This window comes from Cryptotermes secundus, unplaced genomic scaffold (assembly GCF_002891405.2).
Source record: "Cryptotermes secundus unplaced genomic scaffold, Csec_1.0 scaffold797, whole genome shotgun sequence".
Taxonomy (NCBI): Eukaryota; Metazoa; Arthropoda; class Insecta; order Blattodea; family Kalotermitidae; genus Cryptotermes; species Cryptotermes secundus.
The window spans coordinates 279,366-299,634 of record NW_019739974.1 but is presented as its reverse complement, the minus strand read 5'-3'; the positions used below and the strand labels follow the sequence as shown (position 1 = coordinate 299,634).

At 38.4% G+C, this 20,269-nt stretch overlaps 1 protein-coding gene across 16 annotated transcripts in view; it reads right to left on the bottom strand.

Annotated features, from left to right (window-relative positions):
- Window positions 1-19,221, bottom strand: part of LOC111872231 — a 21,992-nt gene extending 2,771 nt beyond the window's left edge. The window contains exons 1-8 of one of the 16 annotated variants that reach the window (XM_023865907.2): window positions 18,478-19,221; window positions 16,930-17,748; window positions 15,919-16,032; window positions 11,135-11,277; window positions 8,928-9,107; window positions 5,736-5,901; window positions 4,557-4,786; window positions 2,417-2,687 (exon numbers count right to left, since the gene is read on the bottom strand). In XM_023865907.2, coding sequence (XP_023721675.1) covers window positions 4,582-4,786; window positions 5,736-5,901; window positions 8,928-9,107; window positions 11,135-11,277; window positions 15,919-16,032; window positions 16,930-16,997 — 876 coding nt within the window. In that variant the 5' untranslated portion in view covers window positions 16,998-17,748; window positions 18,478-19,221 and the 3' untranslated portion in view covers window positions 2,417-2,687; window positions 4,557-4,581. Of the gene's footprint in view, window positions 1-2,416; window positions 2,688-4,065; window positions 4,787-5,735; window positions 5,902-8,927; window positions 9,108-11,134; window positions 11,278-15,918; window positions 16,033-16,929; window positions 17,749-18,477 lie in introns of those variants that run through there. The other 15 variants (XM_023865905.2, XM_023865906.2, XM_033754615.1 and 12 more) reach the window with 15 other exon arrangements.
- Window positions 19,222-20,269: the final 1,048 nt, after the last annotated feature.

Below are 20,269 nucleotides of genomic sequence, written 5' to 3'. Positions count from 1 at the left end.
TGCCCTATGTGTCCAATTTTCCGCTCCATACAAAGCAATGCTCCAAATGTAGCATTTCACTAGTTTCTTTCTCAAATTTAAGTCCAATTTGCTGGTAAAAAGATTCTTCTTCTTGCTAAATGCAGCTTTTCCATGGCAATCCTAGATTTAATTTCACACGTACACTTTCCATCATCTGTTAAAAAGCTACCCAAATATTTAAAACATTTCACATTCTCCAGTTGTTTTTGGTCTATCTTTATTGTGACTGGGGTTGGTTGTCTCAAAATTTTCATTACTTTTATTTTTTCCACATTCATTTCCATGCCATAGCACCTTCCAATTTTGATTAGTCTATCAATCATACCCTGTAGCACAGTTTCTTCCTTAGCCATTAACTCAAGGTCATCTGCACATTTCACAGTTTGAATAATTTGCCCTCCTAATTTGAAGTCTCCAAGCCCGTCCAGAGCTTCTTTGGTAAGGCATTCACTGTACAAGTTGAACAAAATTGGTGATAAACAGCATCCTTGTCGAACCCCTCTTCCAATCTTCACACTTCTTGTCTCCCCTCTGTCCAGTCTCACTCTAACTTTCTGATCCATGTACAATTTACTAATCAATCTTCTTTCACGCTAATTGATACCTGTTTCCTTTAGGATCTGCGTTAATTTGGTCCACTTTACACGGTCAAATGCCTTCTGCCAGTCTATAAAGCAAGCACACAGTTCTTCATCTATCTCCAAACTTCCTTATAGTTATAGTTTATAGTTTCGTATATTCTAATTTATATGTTTTCGGACAGCAGATGAGAAGATAAAAGGTTCTGGACTGAATTGTAGCAAGCATTACCGAATTTCAATCTCGTGTAAATTTCCTCCTGAATCAGGTTTTGATTTGTTATTGTCATGCCCAAATATCTGAACTGTGCCACATTTTCAAAACATCTGTTTTCTGTCGTTATGTCATGATTTTGCTCTGCATTTTGGTGACGAGACAGCAACATATACTTAGTTTTCTCTGTGTTTACTTCTAGATCAACCTCCTTACTTGCATCAATTAACATTTGTGTGTTTTTCTTTATGGTATCTAATATAATCCAGTAGATTCACATCATTGGCACAGACCAACCTGGTATTATTATGCCAGATTTCAAAGTCAAGCATGACACACTGGAGCAGTATATCTGAACTGTTTTAATGATTTTCCTGTTACAATCAGGGTAGTATGTTACTATCACATCAAAGCACAGTTCATATTTAATTTAACATTCATTACTGTAAAACTACAAGAACAAAAAACAATATACAACATAGTTAATGAAAAATTAGTTTCTTTGGAACCTGGAATCATAGCTACGATCACCCTTGGTTTACATAGCTGCAACCCTAATTCTATGTAAAATGGATGTCAATATACTAAATATCAACATAATATAATCAGTAAAATTTACATATTAATTATATAAATATACCATAATTCATTCTGTTATTATAAAAATCAATTTTACAGAAAACTACATGTAAAGAACACTCAAATAATACTGTATTTTAATACAGGCCATAAATGTTTCTTTCAACATTCCCTGGAATTACTATTCATAATTAATGTCACATACCTCATTTGGCACTACATAATGTCAGTAGTTAATACAGCACTTTACAAAAATGAATTAAGTAACCAACATGAGAACTTTCAATATAAATGGACTTTCTTTCTAGACACAATTCTTGCAAATCTTTATTACTAAAATACTTCTTATGGATCAGGTTTTGGTTCTCAGTTTCTAAAAAAATAAAACTACAATGATTTTAAATGAGTTCAGAGTTTATTGTCCTCCTACTATTAAGAAAGATCAATCAAGAAGACTGTCAGCTAGACATATACTTCAGGTATAAGAAGTAGAAAACAGAACAAAACTTCTTCAGGGAACAGGACTGAGATTACAGGATCTGATTAAAAATGATCTCAAGAAGCAGGTTTTCATAATATGAAATAAAGAGAACTGTCTCAGGACAGTCGCAAGCTCCTCAAATAGTGGAACTGAAGAGAGTAACAATATGTTCTATGATACTGTCTTCCTTACATTCAGCAGCTAAGTCAGTATTTAAACATGAAGCTGACTATACTACCACAGTCAATAAGTTCGTGGAATGGCCGCAAAGCGTCGTACGGGAATTTACTGCCAATATGTTTCAGCAATGTTTTCGACAGCTATATCAACGTTGGCAGACTTGCGTAGCAGCCAACAGCAACTATTTTGAGGGCTGATGTGGATCTGCGTAAGTGTATGTGAATACCTTGTAACATGATGCGATAAAACCACATTCCACGAACTTAATGACTCTACCATGTATTTTTACTGTAGTCAAACACTTCACTGTTCAATATTCATTAGTTGTTCACTATATTTAATGTAAACTAAAATGTTGCTTTCATTGCAGTAATTCAGTATGATCCACTTCAAAACAGAATTAAACATTCCTGCGGTATTCAGGACTAAACTGGAGTGTTGTGAATCAACTGCATCATGTCATCATACACATTAAAATGTAAATGACCATCTATCATCATCATCATCATCATCAACCTTGTCATCAGCAGCAGCGTCATCATTAATGGGGAATGTCTGTAATGTATGCTTTTCCATTCCTTCCAAACAATCAGCTCACAGGGCTCTTCTTGCAAGCAGTACACATTCATTCAAACTGAGACAATAACAGTTATGTTAAACCTTCTAGTGCTATCCTCCAAAGAATCGACATATGCAAGTCTCACTGAATGCTTGCTGATTCTTTTATAATTTTAGTTTTATTTTAATTATTCAGGAATGACCTATATTTTTGGCTCTACCACAGAGGGCAACTGCATATAGTAAAACAAAACACTGGATGTGTCTGATACACAGGTCTGATTTGATGACTCAGGCACTTTATGCATTTCCTTTTCCATCAACAGAATTGATCTTGCTAGTGTGGTTGTTGTTGCTGGAGCAATTAGTACAATTCCTATTAAGTGAATTCTCCCTCTTTCTGTTTGTATCAAAACATCTTCTGATGTTACAAAAATATATGATTTTGACAAATAATATCATGGCCAATCATGGCTGTAGTTTTGCAAAGAAATAGTAATTATATTTTATTTTACATCCTCAAAAACAGTGTTTCATGTTCATATTACTGGGTATAATCAACCATTTCTGACTAACACAAGCTTACCTGAATTTACATAAATTTCAAATTTTAGTCCCCATCCATTAAAACTACTTGACTGAACACACATAGGCATTAGGAAACAACTGTATCCAAGAAAACACAGACCGTATGTGCTTTGAGTTATCCTATAAAGTGAACTTTCAATTATCAGCACTAATAAAGGACACCAGTAGTGCAGGTAATTAAAAATAATGGGTACTCAAAAAATATGGGAATACCTGCCATCCACACTGCATTCAACCCTAAAAATCCTTTATTTAATACTTACTGGTCATTAAACAGTGACAATATGTTTCAAACAAAAGTTGGTAAGCAGGAAAAGCAATAAAATAACAAAACAGGGAGCTGAAGGAGAATCTAATGTAGTCTCTGAAAATCACTGGAAAGATCACTTAACACATACTGTTGAAACAGATGTGACAGGCAACACTTAAATTATTATGGGATGCTACAGCCAAGAACTGAGGGGTTAAGCAGTTAATCCACAAAGTGGATAAACTGCATGCAAATAATCGAGTCTATTGTGCCAGAAAAATGTTCCAATGTCCCACAGATCGTATATGCCTTCAAAAATTTTCTAAAAGGAACAAATGAAATTTATTCTTGTTAGTTATCATCCACTTCACATGCAACTTGTTTTTTAAACCCTTTAAAAGTTTTAAACATTAAAGTCTCTTCTGCATCACTGATGTATGCACACTACTGTTTCAATCAGCATGGATCATCTTCAAGTAACTCTAAAATTGCTGATGAAACTGCTGTGCTTCAGTCCGTAAGTTCAATTTTTGGGGTATGCCCCAGTGTCCTGTGGTGATAGGTAGGTCCTCCTATTGTGTCATGTGTAGCTGTGTGTAGCAGTTTCATCAACAAGTTTAGAGTCAGCTGTTATGAATGAACATTCATAACGGCTACACATGAAACAATACAAGGAACTACCCAACAACATAGGACACATGGGATCACAGACAAGGACATACCCCAAATATTGAACTTATGGACTGAAGCACAGCAGTTTCACCAGCAATTTTAGAGTCACTTGAAGATGACCGGTGTTAGTCAAAACATGTGGTGTGATCAGTGATGCAAAAGAAATTTTAAGGTTTAAAACTTTTAAAGGTTTTAAAAACCAAGTTGCATGTGAGAAGGATAATAACTAACAGGAATACACGTGCAACAGGATGCTATGACACACTGTTACGAACAAATGAAAACTTAATCACATCCTTGATGTTAATCCACAAAGTGGATAAACAAATGCACATAACTGAGTCTACTCTACCAAGAAAATGTTTCAATATGCCATCCAGAATTTTCTAAAAGGAATAAATAAAAGGTTAACAACACATCCCTGATGATTCATACCTTGTTGAAAGCCTCTGGTGCTTGTTTATACACGCAGATTTGGATTTGTAAAACGAACATACTTCAGCAGTGATTCACTGTCTTCACACACAAATGGTTTCCGATGATGACAAGCAACGTCATGCCAATGAACACCATCATTATAGAAATTGTTCAGTATAGCTAGACAGTTCTCAGGAGCACCATTTTGCTGGATAAACTCTCGGTTGTCCGGCTGAGGTTTCTTAATTCTGTACAACAAAACAGAGTTTACACCTGTTAAGCATTCTACATACACATGTACAAAATGATGAAGACCATGCAGGGAGACTGTTTCCTTTTGTACCCATGAATATTTTGCAATCACCAATAGGCCCTGTGTAATGAAGAATATTATTGAAATTTGTTATAGGAGGTGCTCCTTAAAACTGTCAGGTGAAGTTCATTTTGGTATAATTATAACTTCTATTTTACAGTAACAAACCACAAGTTAATATGGCCCTTCTGACTCAAGCTTCATTTCCCTTTTAACTTACTAGTATTATAGATGTTTTTGTTTTCATGCATTAAATGTCAAATTCAGGCTTACATTCATGCAAAAATATTCATGTTGACACAAGAGATCAATACACTGTTTACTCAATCTCAACCTCTGAAAGAATCTTATAAAGAATGAACCACACTAATTACAAAATTCAAACACTGCTTTGAAGTTTACAGTTTTGTAACATTTATTTATGTTGACAATTTGTTTCCATCTTCTGGATTCCAACCTTTTTAATTATTTAGAGTGTTTAAAAGCAATGGATTCTGTGTTGATTTTGAGGTTCTTAGTGGCGACTATGAAGAATTCTATTTTCTAGAGTACAATTAAATTGTCTATTCTAAGTGTGAGTGTAGCAGACAGAGAAACATGGAGTGTGGTAGAGAAGTCATGTATGTGGCTTCCATGTATGCAGCAGGGGATAACAGCAAAAATACTACACAATCAAAATGCTTGCATTGTATCAGAATACAATTACAAAGCATACATAAAATAAGTTCTTTACTTTCTGCTGTCAACACTAAATTCTGATAACCTGAAAAGTTCCATTTCCCTCATTACTATAAACAATGTATATTGTATTTGAAACATTAATGTCCTTTCAGAACATTATGTCAAAAACTGTCACAACTTTCTGAACATTATATACAACTTACCCTCCTGTTTCACTCCAGTCATTCTGTGCACGATTATTAGTGGGAGGTAATTTCTTAAGTTCTGCAGTCCAGAACCAGCCATTAATATTCAGAGGCTGCAGATCAGGTCTGCTGCAACCCTTGAAGTCACAAAGACGACCACTTGTCCAGATATATTTTACATTGCCTACACCAAGAATAATGTGAATGTGTTAACATATGATCACTTGCATATATAACAATACACTGGGAATTAAAACGAACACAATTATTTATGATACACAATTAAGTTCACAAAATCCTTTCGCATCTGTATGTTCTTCTTGCCGCTGCTTCCTGTCTAATGTTACAACAGCCCAAGTATTCAATGTACAATTCTCAGGATGACCAATTGTCCAGAAAAAACAGGACAGTTAAATTTACTTCCACTTTCATAAGAACAAACTGGAGAAATACATAATTTAAGCTCAGCACATATAACATACATTTTCACAAATCCCTTTCACAAAATGGGAGTGTAATTGGAGTATCATACACATCAATATGCCTCATCTCCCAAACCATTAGACAAGTTTTGATCAATCTGGAATTGGCATTCTATACCAAAATCTGTCAAAGAAATTTCATTTTAATTCCATTGCTAAATTATAACTCTCGATTTACATGAAGGTAAAATTAAACATCATCTTTCTTCATATGTACAGAGATGCCTCAATTTTAATGGCTGAATATTATATATATGCAGCAAGCAGCATCCCGTTGGCTGAATGTTATATTTATATGCGGCAGAACAAGTGCTTTCTTTGGGAGTGCTGACAGTTTGCTCTTGGGTTTGAAACCAAAACAAACCCACGTAAGGTCATGTCAGTGGTTCATTCCTTAGCTCTGAACAATGAAATCATCTATCACGGTACTGGTTTCGATACTATTTACATTTACGTTTAGATACAACTGTTTATGACCTGGTCAGCCAAATATAGCCCAGCTTTGTTTTGAGAACTGGTGAGGAAATATTCATCGGTGCTTGCATATGAGTGCTTCCAGAGCCTTCAAGGAAGTGTGACACATTCAAGGATTGGTTTTCAATGTCGAATTATCAGTCAGGAAGTCAGTGTCGGATTGTCTAATATTTCTTTATCAGTTAAAAAGTCAGAGTCAGACTGTCATATATTTCTTTATATATCATTTTTATTTTGTGTGTGGGAAGAGGTATAAACCCACCAAGCCAGTATTACTCTGTGAGTAAAAGGCATCTTCGCCACTGTGACTTTCGGCATGAGTGTCGGACTGGCACTCTTTTTGACTAGTATTATAATTACTTTGCATCACTATTTTGCAAGTATTACTAACAGGTGAGAGTGTCGCTTTGTCAATCAACATAATTTATTCAATTTCGCTGGAAACCCCCTCCCCCAAGATGATTCTTCAATCGCACAAGGCGAATATCACGGTCAGTGGCGTTTCTTGGGGGAGGCCAAGGTTATCTGGGGCCCAACTCAGTCGACTGGAGGTGAAACATTCACAACACTGGCTAACCAAAGGGAAACAAAGACATGGTGGGTTTCGCTAAATAAGAAAAGCGGGAGCACCATTTTCTATTGCAAAAAGTGTGATGTACCACTGCATGTCAAGGACTGCTTTGAGAAGTGGCACGCGCGACAGAATGTGAGGTATCGTTAACTGTGAAGTGATGCAGTTCAAACTCGCATACAGTCTGAATAAAATATTGTTGTATATAGTGTGATTATATTTACAATATCACCAAGTCTCAAATTTGGGGAGAAAAAAAAAACTATAGGTAAGTCCTCTGGAATTTCATAACATAATAAAGATTATATTTTGCATTTCATGACAACATAATTACAGTTAATTTTCGTTTGTAAAAATTGCTCTTTTGTGTATATGTAGAACATTTTATTGTCTTTCAGGTTTTTTAGTTTCTATTTCTATGTTGCATAGAACGGAAAATTCGTAGTTTTTTCTGAAAGTTTGCAATGATAATTAATTAGGGCGATTTAAATTCCAGCTGCAGAGGGCTCCCAGAAATTTAAAAGTATGTTATGTTAAAGTTTAAGGGGCAGCCTAAACAAATGTAAAATCAGGGAAATACATATGTTACAACCAAGGTGGGCTGCTTATACCACGACTTTGGAAAATTATTTAAAATATATATGTTTGAACACTAACAGTGTAAATGTAAATAAAAATATGGTTCTTAGTTTATTTTACAATGCCAGGTGGTGTGTTTATGTAACATCCAGAAGATGAGATGGTGACAAAAACTGGCGAATGGAAACGATGTGACAGGAAGCAGTCATGGCCTACTTCAAAGCACTATCCCAACATCCATCTGGAATGACGGGCAAATATGGTATATACCTAGTTACACTATTTCTTCAACCAATCAGTCTTTTCTTTTCTCCTTGAGCTCTTAGTCTCTATCATNGCAGAATTCCAGCAGGAATTTCCTAGAAGGCTGTCTGGAACTGGAAAAAAGAGACTAAAAAATACTGGGAGTTCTTACTGGAACTCAAACAGGCAAATGGATTCCTGTAAGGACCCTATGTCAAAAGAACCAAGGAACTATTAAAAGAGAAACCCGTTACAGTGGGTGACAGGGCTACTTACAGGACGCTATCACATGAAAGGACTCCTCTTCAAAATGGGATTGACGAACAGTTCTATTTGAGACTAGATGAAGATGGATCAGCAACACACATCCTATGAAACTGTGAGGCTATAGCTCACTTAAGATTCTGTCACCTGAGTTACTACTTTCTGGAGCCAGGTGACTACCAAGATGCCTCTGTAAGTAAGACAGTACACTTCGTTTAAAGTATGGGATTGCTGGAGGGCTGAAACAGAAGGGGGTGCAAAATAGATCTCTGAAGGTCACAGTGCAAGGGCTGGTCTAGACCTACCTCTTATGCATTCATTCAATCTCCCTTACTGCTGGATGGACATCCCAGTACCCTCTGCACAGGAATCTGGATGGTCATCAGAGACATTCAGAATGCTGCAAGGCCCTGGGGGAGGGGGAGACTAATGCCCTAACAGAGAATCAAACCTTGGCTGACCACTCTATATCCTATCATTCCCCTACCTGAACTGTACTGGCCCACAATGTACCATTTTTCAGGAACATAAGTCTCACACTTAGGAGACATCCACTTATAACCGGGCACACTATCAGTATAATACTCCTAACTTTACCTTCAACAATACGCCTCTTGATGAATTCATTCTCAGTACTAGTCTCCAGGCTGACAAGGTCCATACAACGCTGCCGGCAGTAATTGCGACCACCCAGCCAATCCTCTTCCACTGTGGCAGTACGTGGGTCCTTCCACGAATAAAAATATCCTTTTCCATTAACTCTCTCATGGATTGTTCCTGTAATCAAATTTAATTTTATATTAGTTAACTGGGTCAAGTAACATACTGTCACAATTTGAGGAGTGTGTGGCTACAGAGAAGGTATGGATTGGTGAATTGGATTGGCCACTGTATACACCATTTGGAACTATACTTCACTGACACACACACACAGACCACTGTCCTCAGCCTATCCTGGCAACAGATTTAACACAGTGGAGATTCTTCAGCTTCCATGGCCAAGCCATTGCCAGCTGGTTAACACTCCACACTTGAACTCATAGTACCATCTCCTCAGCCTTCCTTGCAGAGTTCAACTCTCAACTAACTTGTCACTAACATATTCTCCATCACATTCTCTATGGCAATTAGACAAAACATCACACTAAAACTCACTCAAATTATCACCTTTTCTTTCATCTACATGAAAAGCATGCTTCCCTTTGTTCTCGGACATGATACACGCTGATGGAAAATTGAAGTTTTAAATGTCCTCTCAAGGGCAGGGGGGAAACTTCTATGGTACAGCAACATACAAAAAGCGGCCTCCAGGGGTAATGTTCCCACCTCATGACTCAAGGTACGCGGATTGAAACCCAGCGGAGGTCATGGAATTTTTAAGGGTGGAAAAATTCAGGGAACAAGTCCTCCAGGAGGGACTTTAAGCCGCGGGTTCTGTGTCGTAGATTTATGGCATGTAAAAGATCCTCATGTCTCTAGGAGACCTCTGAGCAAAATTAGGCAAAGTTTCCTGCCCAAGTAGTTTCCAATGCCTCCGGTAGATGGGGAAGTATCAGGTACCACTGCCAGAAGAGGGTTGACCTCGCTGGCAGAAAGGGGCTGATAGCAAGCACCAGTACTGGAAGGGTATGGCGACAGCAGAAATTAAAGGGGGACGCACAATGGATGAATAACTGGTCTAAGTGCATGGGGAAACCCACCCCCTCTAATAATGAATAATGAATTAATGAACATACAAAACCTACACTAAAACAAGTTTTGGTGACTGCACCATGAACTCAACAGCTTTGCACACACAGATGTTCACTGAAACAATGAAAGATGTGACAAAAATTATCTCTGCAGAAAACTAATTCCCATTACTAGTACGCAAAAGATGGCGTAGAAATCATAAGAATTCTTACAGGAAACACACAGTGGGTTGACTGATACAGATTATTTCAAATAATAGCTCATATTTGGTACCCAACTGAACTGCTGGGAAACTTCAATCATTGTCAATTCCTCTTATTCCCAGACATGGCTGGACTTCTCATAACTTATATCTAGAGTTTTGTAATACTTCATGCATCCCTTCCTCCTCCAGCATACTTCCCTATATTCCTCCCAACCTCCTCCAGCATACTTCCCTATATTCCTCCCTACCTCCCCCAGCATACTTGCCCATATATTCCTCCCTACCTCCCCCAGCATACTTCCCTATATTCCTCATGTGACTCCTTTACACAGTTTCAGTATATGCACACTTATGACATTACACTGTAAAGGTAAAGTTGTCCATGTTTAACTAATTACACACTACGCCACGAAGGCATATGGGGGAGTGGACATATAAATTCACATGTTCTTGACTTTGGCACTAGCTAGAGTTGAGTGGTCAGCTACAAGCCCCGGCCGCTTCACCCCCCCCCCGGGTAAAGTGTCCCCAGTACCCAATGGATTGGAAGTTTGCTGGACCCCAGAGCCAGTCTCGATAATTTGGGGAAGAGAAAATTCTTGACCCCTCAGTCATCCAGCCTGTAGCCAGCTGCTATATAGACTACGCTATCCCAGGTCTTAAAGGTAAAGCTGTCCCTATTACAGGATGTGAAGGGCCATAGGGGTGTCAGAGGTTGAGGCTCCCACACCTTCTAGACAATTGGTTCACAGATGGCAGTAAAGTTGTCAGCCTTACGCGCCCGCCTGCCCACCCGACTGAACGGGAAAGATACTTGTCATGCACTGACAAAAGGGGGATTAATCATAATGATCCCCTCCCCCCAATTTCAATGCACATTCTTACAGAACTAATAATTTTCACTTACTCTGAGCACAAAGGACAGGTACTGGAGGCTCCAGAATACGACCAGCAGGTCTTGGAGGACCTTGGAACTGGCCCTGACCAAGAGCTATGAACAAGGCTCCCAATATGACTTTCTGAAGCATGTTTATCTGATCTGAAATAAAACTGATATTTAGATTTTGCATTAAACCAGCCACCAGTATATTAATTTCAGTAGTAATACAGATATTGTCCAACAACCCATCACCAAGACTGCTTGCAAATTATTGTACACTACCAAATTAAGGAATTAAAAAAAAAGTAAAAAGTAAAGCTATTCTTGTAACAGGCCGTGTAGGCCCATAGGATTGTAAGATGAGGGTCCCACATTATCTAGACAATTGGCTCAAAGATGGCGGTAAGGTTGTCAGCCTTACACGCCGGCCGCACTGTACTACCCACAAAAATTAATTAATTAATTCCTGGTACTCATTTATGTTAGAGGCTGAGTTGACCCCAGGGCCATAGTGCAGCTGGAAGGATTAGATCAATTGAAAAAATCCAATAACCTCATTGGGACTTGAACCCACAACCTTCCGGCTCGTAGCATAGTGCCTCAACCAACTTCACTACTGTGTGCCCCCAAATTAAGGAATTAAGGACTACAAATATTAAAGCTTGGTTTATATACTTCTGTACAAGCATTATGATTACATGAGTGACTTAAACTTTTTTATTTTAATTTAAAACTATCTGGCAATGTTAAATTCTTTGATAATTTTTTCCTCTATGTATATCACCACTTTGTACTACCCAAAACATACCAAATTATATGCAAATAAAAAACACAAAATATGACATTACAAAAAATCAAACAATTACAAACATGCATTAAATACAATCTTGTTAAAAGCTGGGAATACTGTCTTACCAATTCCATAATCCATCATTCCACATGCCAAACCAACCAACGCAATCAGGGATTTCAGTTTTACATGTATTTTTGCTGAACATAACTAACTATTGAAATTCCAGAGCTGGGCTCTTCGTGAGAAGCCAACAGTCAGTCAGAATGACAGTGACCCTAAATACACTACATCAGAAATGAAATCAGTTTTTGCTAGCAGACTGCTGTCTGCTGTTTAACCTTTAAGGACGAATGTTATATATATATATCTACAGCAAATAACACCCTGCTGTGGCGGAATGTTATATTTATATAAGGCAGGGCATGTGCTCCCTTTGGGAGTGCTGACAGTTTGATCTTGAGTTTGAAACCAAAACAAACCCACACAAGGTCATGTCACTGGCTCATTCGCTAGCTCTGAACAATGAAATCGTTTATTACGGTACTGGTTTCAATACTATTTATGTTTAGATATGACTGTTTATGACCTGGTCAGCCAAATAGAGCCCAGCTTTGTTTTGAGAACTGAGGAATAAATATTCATCTGTGCTCACAGATTAGTGCTTCCAGAGCTTTCAAGGAAGTGTGTTGTATTTAAGGTCTGATTTTCAGTAGCAAATTATCAGTTAGGAAGTCAGTGTCGGAGTGTCATATATATCTCTAGCAGTTAGAAAGTCAGGGTCAGACTGTTATACATTTGTTTATACATAGGTCAGTCGAAAAGTTCCCGGAATTCCCCTGCAGACAGAGAACAAGCGATAAGATAGTGCATACACTGTGGTGGTGGGAAGCTCAGCATGTCTGCTCGCAGGCGCAACAGGTCTGGACAGGTTTAAGTGTGCAGTATCGTTACTGTTTCATTTGAATTAGACATGAGTGTTGGTCATTAGGCGCAATGTCGCAGTTCGAACATCATGCGAACATCAAGTTCATGTGCAAATTGGGAAAATCTGCTTCAGAGATGCTATCGGCCCTGCAGAAAGTTTACGGTGATACTGCACTAAAGAAATTCGCAGTTTACAACTGGTTTTCCTGGTTTAAGAAAGGGCAGGAGACATTAGAGGATGACCAGTGCAGCGGGAGACCTTCGACATCCAGAACCAAAGAAATGATTGGAAAAGTGCGACAACTGATTCAATGTGATTGAAGAATGACCATTGCGGAGTTGGCGCAAGAAGTTGGTACTGTTTCTAGCCATTTCTACATTCAAGTTTTGCAGAGGTTGTGCGATGCGGTGCAACAAGGGGCAGGGACAGTGGTTTCTGCATCACGATAACGCACCAAGCCACACATCACTTGTTGTGCAGCAATTCCTCGCCAAGAGAAACATTCTTGTCATCACTCAACCATCATACTCTCCAGATCTCTCTCTGAGTTACTTTTGGCTGTTCCCTACTCTGAAAATGGGCCTCAAGTGGACATGTTTTGCAACCATGGAGAACATCAAATCGAATTTGATGGCTGAGCTCCAGAAGATTCCAAAAGAAGCCTTGCACCGATGCTTCCAACAATGGCAGGATTGATGGAGCAAGTGTGTGCGCACACAAGGGTCCTACTTTGAAGGTGATTAGGTAAGCGTTGCCGTATGTCCTACCATTAAAGTGCTATACCACCATTCTGGGAACTTTTTGACTGACCCTCATATATCATTTTTATTTTGTGTCTCAGAAGAGGTATAAACCCACTGAGCCAGTATTACTTTGTGAGTAAAAGGCATATTCATCACTGTGACTTGCAGTATCAGTGTCGGACTGGCACTCTTTTCGACTAGTATTATAATTACTTTGCATCACTATTTTGCAAGTATTACTAACAGGTGAGAGTGTCGATTTGTCACTCAACATAACTTATTCAATTTAGCTGGAAACTCCCCCTCCCCAAGATGATTCTTCAATCACACAAGGCGAATTTCACGGTCAGTGGCATTTCTCAGGGGAGGCCAAGTTCATCTGGGGCCCAACCGAGTCTAATGGAGGCGAAACATTCACAACACTGGCCGATCAAAGGGAAACAAAGACGCCGTGTATGTTCACTAAATAAGAAAAGCAGGACCACCCTTTTCTATTGTAAAAAGTATGATGTGATGTGTGTCATGGACTGCTTTGCGAAGTGGCACACGCGCATCAGAGTGTGAGGTATCATAAACTGTGAATCACCATGTCTCAAGGTTAAAGAAAAAATTATGGGTATGTCCTTTGCAATTTCATAACATGTGTAATAAAGATTACATTTTGCATTTCATGACAAAATAATCACAGTTAATTTTCATTTGTAGAAATTGATCTTTTGTGTATATGTAGAAAATTTTATTGTCTTTCAGTGTGTTTTTAGTTTGCATTTCTATGTTGCATAGAACAGAAAATATGTAGTTTTTTTTAAAGTCTGCAATATTAAAGACTTAGCACCATTTAAATTCCGGTCACAGATGTCTGCCAGCAATTTAAAAGTCCGTACATTAAAGGTTTTGTCAAACAACAATAAGATCCACCCAATTGGTAATGCCAGTTTTGACAAAATTGTCATTTTGCATCTGAGCCTCCGGTAGTGTACTGTTATCTACCTGAAGATACGACCTATAAAGTTTTATTTGGGGAGATGGTCTCCAAAACTGCTCAAGTTTAATCGCATTCATTATGGTCATTTTTTTTAAAAATTGACATCTTGTGTGGTCCATCTGAAGGTCCCCTACTGTTTTAGCTTGAAATGTTCAGTGGGCACAAACTTATGACAGATGAACATTTAAAAACAGAAAATGAACAGAATTCATTCCATATGGGTGCCAACGAAGCATACATCCATGTCCATACTTACAGACAGCATCCCAAAAACCATTATTTTATATACAGAGGAGCTCAAAATACGTAAATCCATAAACATTTTATATCTTTTTTCACTATCACAATACTGTCTTTCTCTCTCTCTCTAACACACACATTATGTATACAAGAAAGGAGAAACTAAGATGTAACACAGAAATACCATATGCACAACCACACTGCCAATGCAAAATTAAAAAATATTTGAAGTTATAAACAGCTTAGAAAGATTCTTATACATAACTGATGGTCACCTTGAATACAGGAACTTGGACAATAATTTTTCAAAGGCATGTTCATATTGACCATATCAACAAATTCATTAAAATTAAGATACAGGATATGAGAATTTTGTATGGCCTTTGGTCTGAAACAGAACTATCATCTATGCACTACAGAAAAGTCCAAAATTCTGGCTGGAGAAAATAATAATAAATGATATAAAATAATAATCCGTTGACCTGGTTATTGCTTTCAGAAATTTTACCTTATCTGCTGCACCACTGGAAGATAATTTTTATGACTACATGAAGAAAAGCAGCCTTATGTATTTGGTATCTATTCATAAACTAACTCCAGGGAGCTGTTCATCATGAAAAGCTAACAGCTGTTCAGGTAATCAAGTAGTACCCTGCCCCTTAAGTACCTGAGGGTCCATTACAGGGTCTATTACTATGGTCAGAAGGGCCAGCCACTGGTCTCTGCCCTAAGCCAGATGAATCCAACCCACACCTTCACCACCCCTTTAACGTTATCCTCTTATATATGCCTAAGCTACCACAGTAGTCATTTCTCTGGGGATTTTCTGATTAATTTATTCAGCATGTAAACTATATTTAAAAACATTCTGTACCTATCAACATGGCGTAACTTAGAAGAATATTTCCAAATAGGTATCATGAGCCCATGGTAGAGGATGTAACATAAAATTTCAGTCAACGAACAAATGTATTAAATGTTAGGGCAAAACTTACATTCATTGCACAAGTACCTATAACTGTAAAATTCACTCTTTCTAACAGTAACACTGTAGGTTAATTTTTTATTAAAGCAAAGTATCATTAACTATTCCAATAATAAAGACATGTTTGATGTGTTACTCACCAAGGATGTATCCAAAATAGAATTTCCTTCCTGGCTATCATATTTATATAGCTTCTGTTGCTTCCTCTTGTTGCTATTTTCAACATTCTTACAGTTTCTGGCCTTGGTGAAAGTCTGAAACAGATAATCAGTTAAGCACCATTCCATGTTAGGAGAGATTCTTGCTAAAAGCTATATGATAGCTTGCTCAATCACAAACAAATCATTTCAACATTCTGAGGAATGTGAAAACAGGACATACAGAAGCTGCTCCTTTCCCACCCTCTCAGTGGTATACCTGAAGAGGATGTGCTATCTATACATCATCAGAACATTAGAAACTGAATACCTTCCATTCCTATGTCACTTTCCATAACTTCTTAAGCCTGAGGCTTAAAGTTCTATTAAGAGCATTTATTATATATTTGTCTGCAAACTTTCAAGAAATGATACACTACACTTTCAAATAATCAGGACCAAGAGCCTTGAACCAGAATACAAACTGGATAAGCTTGCAAGTCCAATTCTTCAAATATCAGTATTAAATATGTGTAACAAGTTCTGAAAATAACAATGAAGGAACTAAAATTGTATATGTTAGTAAAAAAACACAGCTTATGCTTTGCTTGCATGGTGATCTCCTAAAGAAATAATGTTTTGGAACTGATGAAGCTCCCCGAAGCAAACTGGGTTCTATAATTAATTACTAGAAAGAACAGACTTAATAAATGAAGAAAAATTTGTAAAGAAACGCATAGTCGATCTAGATATCTTATACTATAATATATGTTGACTCTGGTCAAAATTTCCTTTATAAAACACATTATATAAAATTTAACCAAGCAAATGATACTATGGTTTATCATCACATCACACAGCCATCCCTATAATATAAGAAAACATGATAATATCTACAATATGTCCACAAAGTCTTGTTGGGGGTTTTGAAAAATTGTGGCGTGCAAACCATTTGAGCTAGCCACATGCGGTTTGTGGCAGATCATAGTGAAACTCTGGAGGTATTTTACTGACCTCAGCAGACCTCGGTGTGGGCTCCCTTGGTAGCACGGAGAACATCCAGATATTTGAGCACTTGCCATGTTCTGTGGAGCATGTCCGCTGGAATAGCTGAGATCGCATTCCTGATATGGGTCTTCAGATCATCAAGTCCATTAACTGGTGTTTGGAACACACTGCTCTTGACATAACCCCACAGGAAAAATCCGCGTTCCTAGATAGGATATTTCCAGGAAGATGGATCGGCAAAGACGGTCCAATGCCTTGGCCTCCACGTTCACCAGACATAATACCACTGGATTATTTAATGTTGTATTGGTTATATAGCATGAAATATGAACGGGGAGGTATGTGGGAGGGAAATGGGTTGTGACTTTTCTTCAAGGTACTATCCCAGCATTTTTCTAGGACCAAGGAAAGTCAACTGTTCCATGATTCATGCAGAATAGATTACCTCTGTGAACTTGTCATCTGAAGTAAAAGAAGAAACTGGGTTGAAACTGGCACCAAATGCAGTATAAAACCAACATTACAAGACAAACATTTACGAATATTTAAGTTACAGAGGTGAGGATGAGAGGCTTCTTACTAGAGCCATGGTCTAAGACACCCGTAACAGTGGAATAACTGTATGTATGGGGAGACCATTAATTACATACCTTAAATATAACCATCATGTTCTACACTTATGTAAGCACTATGGTTACAACCAGTTCATTCATCAGCAAATCTCAGCTAAGAAAGGTTGGAGACGCTGCCATCCTGCTGCAGCGGCCATTCACAAAATGCTTTTCAATTATCATAATCCAGTGGTGATTGCTGAGCTCGAACATGCTATACATGGAACAGATATAACAACTGACTATGCAATATCCTCACCATCGATTACTGGGAAATGTGAAGATGAGCCAACTGCCTGCTAATAACAGGGAATTGTCCTACAGCATGCGAAACATTTTCCACATCAGCACCCCCGTAACTTCATGGTATACTAGCATATGCCATAATGGGCTGCATACATCCTGTTTCTCGCAGACGATGTTCAAGGAAAATTAACGTCCTGTGATTTGGGTGCCATCATGGTGGACACCTTCCAGTGTACAGAGGTGCAGGGGTAAATTTGTCCCTGTGCTTAACTAACAAAGCATTACACCATGAAGGCATATGTGGGAGTGAACGTATAGATCCACATTTTCTTGACCTTGGGACTAGATGGAGGTGAATGGTCAGCTTCACGCCTTGGCCCCCAGTACCCATTGGATAGGAGGATGGGTGGACCCCAGAGCCAGTCTGGATGACATGGAGAGGAGAAAATTATTGACCCTGATGTGTATCTATGCTACATCATGGATATGAATCAGTGCAACAGGATGCTAAAATATAACATTCTTGACCCTACCGGGACTTGAACTCCGACCTCTTGGTCATCCAGCCTGTAGCTAGTCACTATACCGACTACACTATCTCAGCTCACCTTGGACATTTAAAATTAAATGGAAGATAAACAGTTATGTTATGACGTTTATGAAATGCTTTAAACGTGTGTTTTTCTATGAATGTTACCTCATTACTGACAGAACTGAATTGGGTTGGTAGCTTTTGAACAGCTTTAAAAATTGTTCTTCCAATAGCACGGTTTGCTCATAGTTAAAACAAAGAAGAATCGAAAAGCACAATAAATAATCGAGTAGAATATATTTTATGCTCGACTGTCTCCAAATATTGCAGATTCTAAATGTACATGGCTAAATCAACAGCTCACGCCAGCATTACAAGTCTCTGAATGCTGAGGCAAAAGAACCTTTCATTTGCAGAAAAGACAAAGGGAAACTTGGTTCAAATATAAAATAATGTAATATTTCAAATCACGTATGTTTGGGGTTTCCTGATCTTCCTCCGTCCCTCCAACCCACTGACAAAACTGAGCAAACCTAGGCTATGACGGCTATGACACTAGTCTCGCACTCGTCACCGCTCGTCACCCACACACAATCCTTACATAAACATTACGGTCGACTGCGTGTCGCCGTCTAGTCCGGTAGACAGGTACCAACATTTTGGTTCAACCTGCTGCCCCTGCTGCCTCCGTCTTCGTTGCAGAATACGTAACGATACGTAACCTTTCAGACCGTTTGAGACGTTTGAGACCTACACATCTACACGAACTAAATCGATGTCATCAATGTAAATCGAACTAAATATTGAACCTGAGCAACCTGAGTCATGTTATAAGCTGTTATAGCGTATAGCAGACACTGATAACGAAAACCGTAATACGCATCCGGAATCAGAGATTATAAAACACGCTGAACCCACTAAACACCGTAGCGGTCAGTAGCGTCAGTAGAGATGGGCGGACATACGTATTTTTATGAAGCAACACCATTTTATCGCAGAAGCTCCTTCTCAGAAGGAGGAAAGCCGGTACGAGGCAGAATGAAATTCTGGAATATATTTTTATCCTGGCATCTGTATAAATTGAATTCATGAGACTTGAACACTCCCGTGATGGAGGTGCAAAAGTTGTAATGTGGACCAACGTGCGATGAAAGTGGCACACATCGTTGCACGACCTTATCGTCAGTTGAAGGGATGCATGGCTAGAAATAACAGGACCTCTAACGTTCGGTAGCTACGCCAGCATGTAGAAACAGGGCTAGTAGAGGTTACCATTGAGACCGTTGAGAGCTGGCAAGATGTTATTCATCGCGTAATCCAAAAGACAAAAATAATAGATGCATGCATGTGGGCCTGCAAAGAAAAAGCACATCAACCGAATTTATTTCCGATATGGGGTTAATGTGCAACGCTCTCCAGGAATTGTCGGAACTGAGCCTGGAGCTGCAAGATCGAAAGATTAATCTATACCAGGAGGATGTGAATGTTAGAGCTCTCGTCCTTATCTTCGAAGAATGCATGGCCATCCCAGGAAATTATTACGGTTACGCCGCTATACCTGCTAGCAAACTTAGCTTTTAGGGCGATGAACTTTATATAAAATTAATAAAAATGATCCTCCTATTAATCTGAACACATTTTATAAACAGGTGAAAATGTCCATCGAAGAATGGCTTCTTAGCAACAATGAGTCTAACTTTGTTAACTGGACTCACATTTTATATCCAAAGAGCTGGCATGTAAAAGTTAAGGAGTTGGTAAAGGGGCTGCAGCTGAATGAAGGAAAGTCAATTCGTGAATTCCGGGATTGTTGAAACCAGAAGACAGTTCCAGAAATTTCGGTCGGTTTGAAGAATGCTCTGAATACGGTACCAGTTTTTTTTACGTAAGTGCGAACGGAGTTTTTCCAAATGAAACTCATCCTCACTTCAACGAGGGCATCCTTTTAACAAAGATT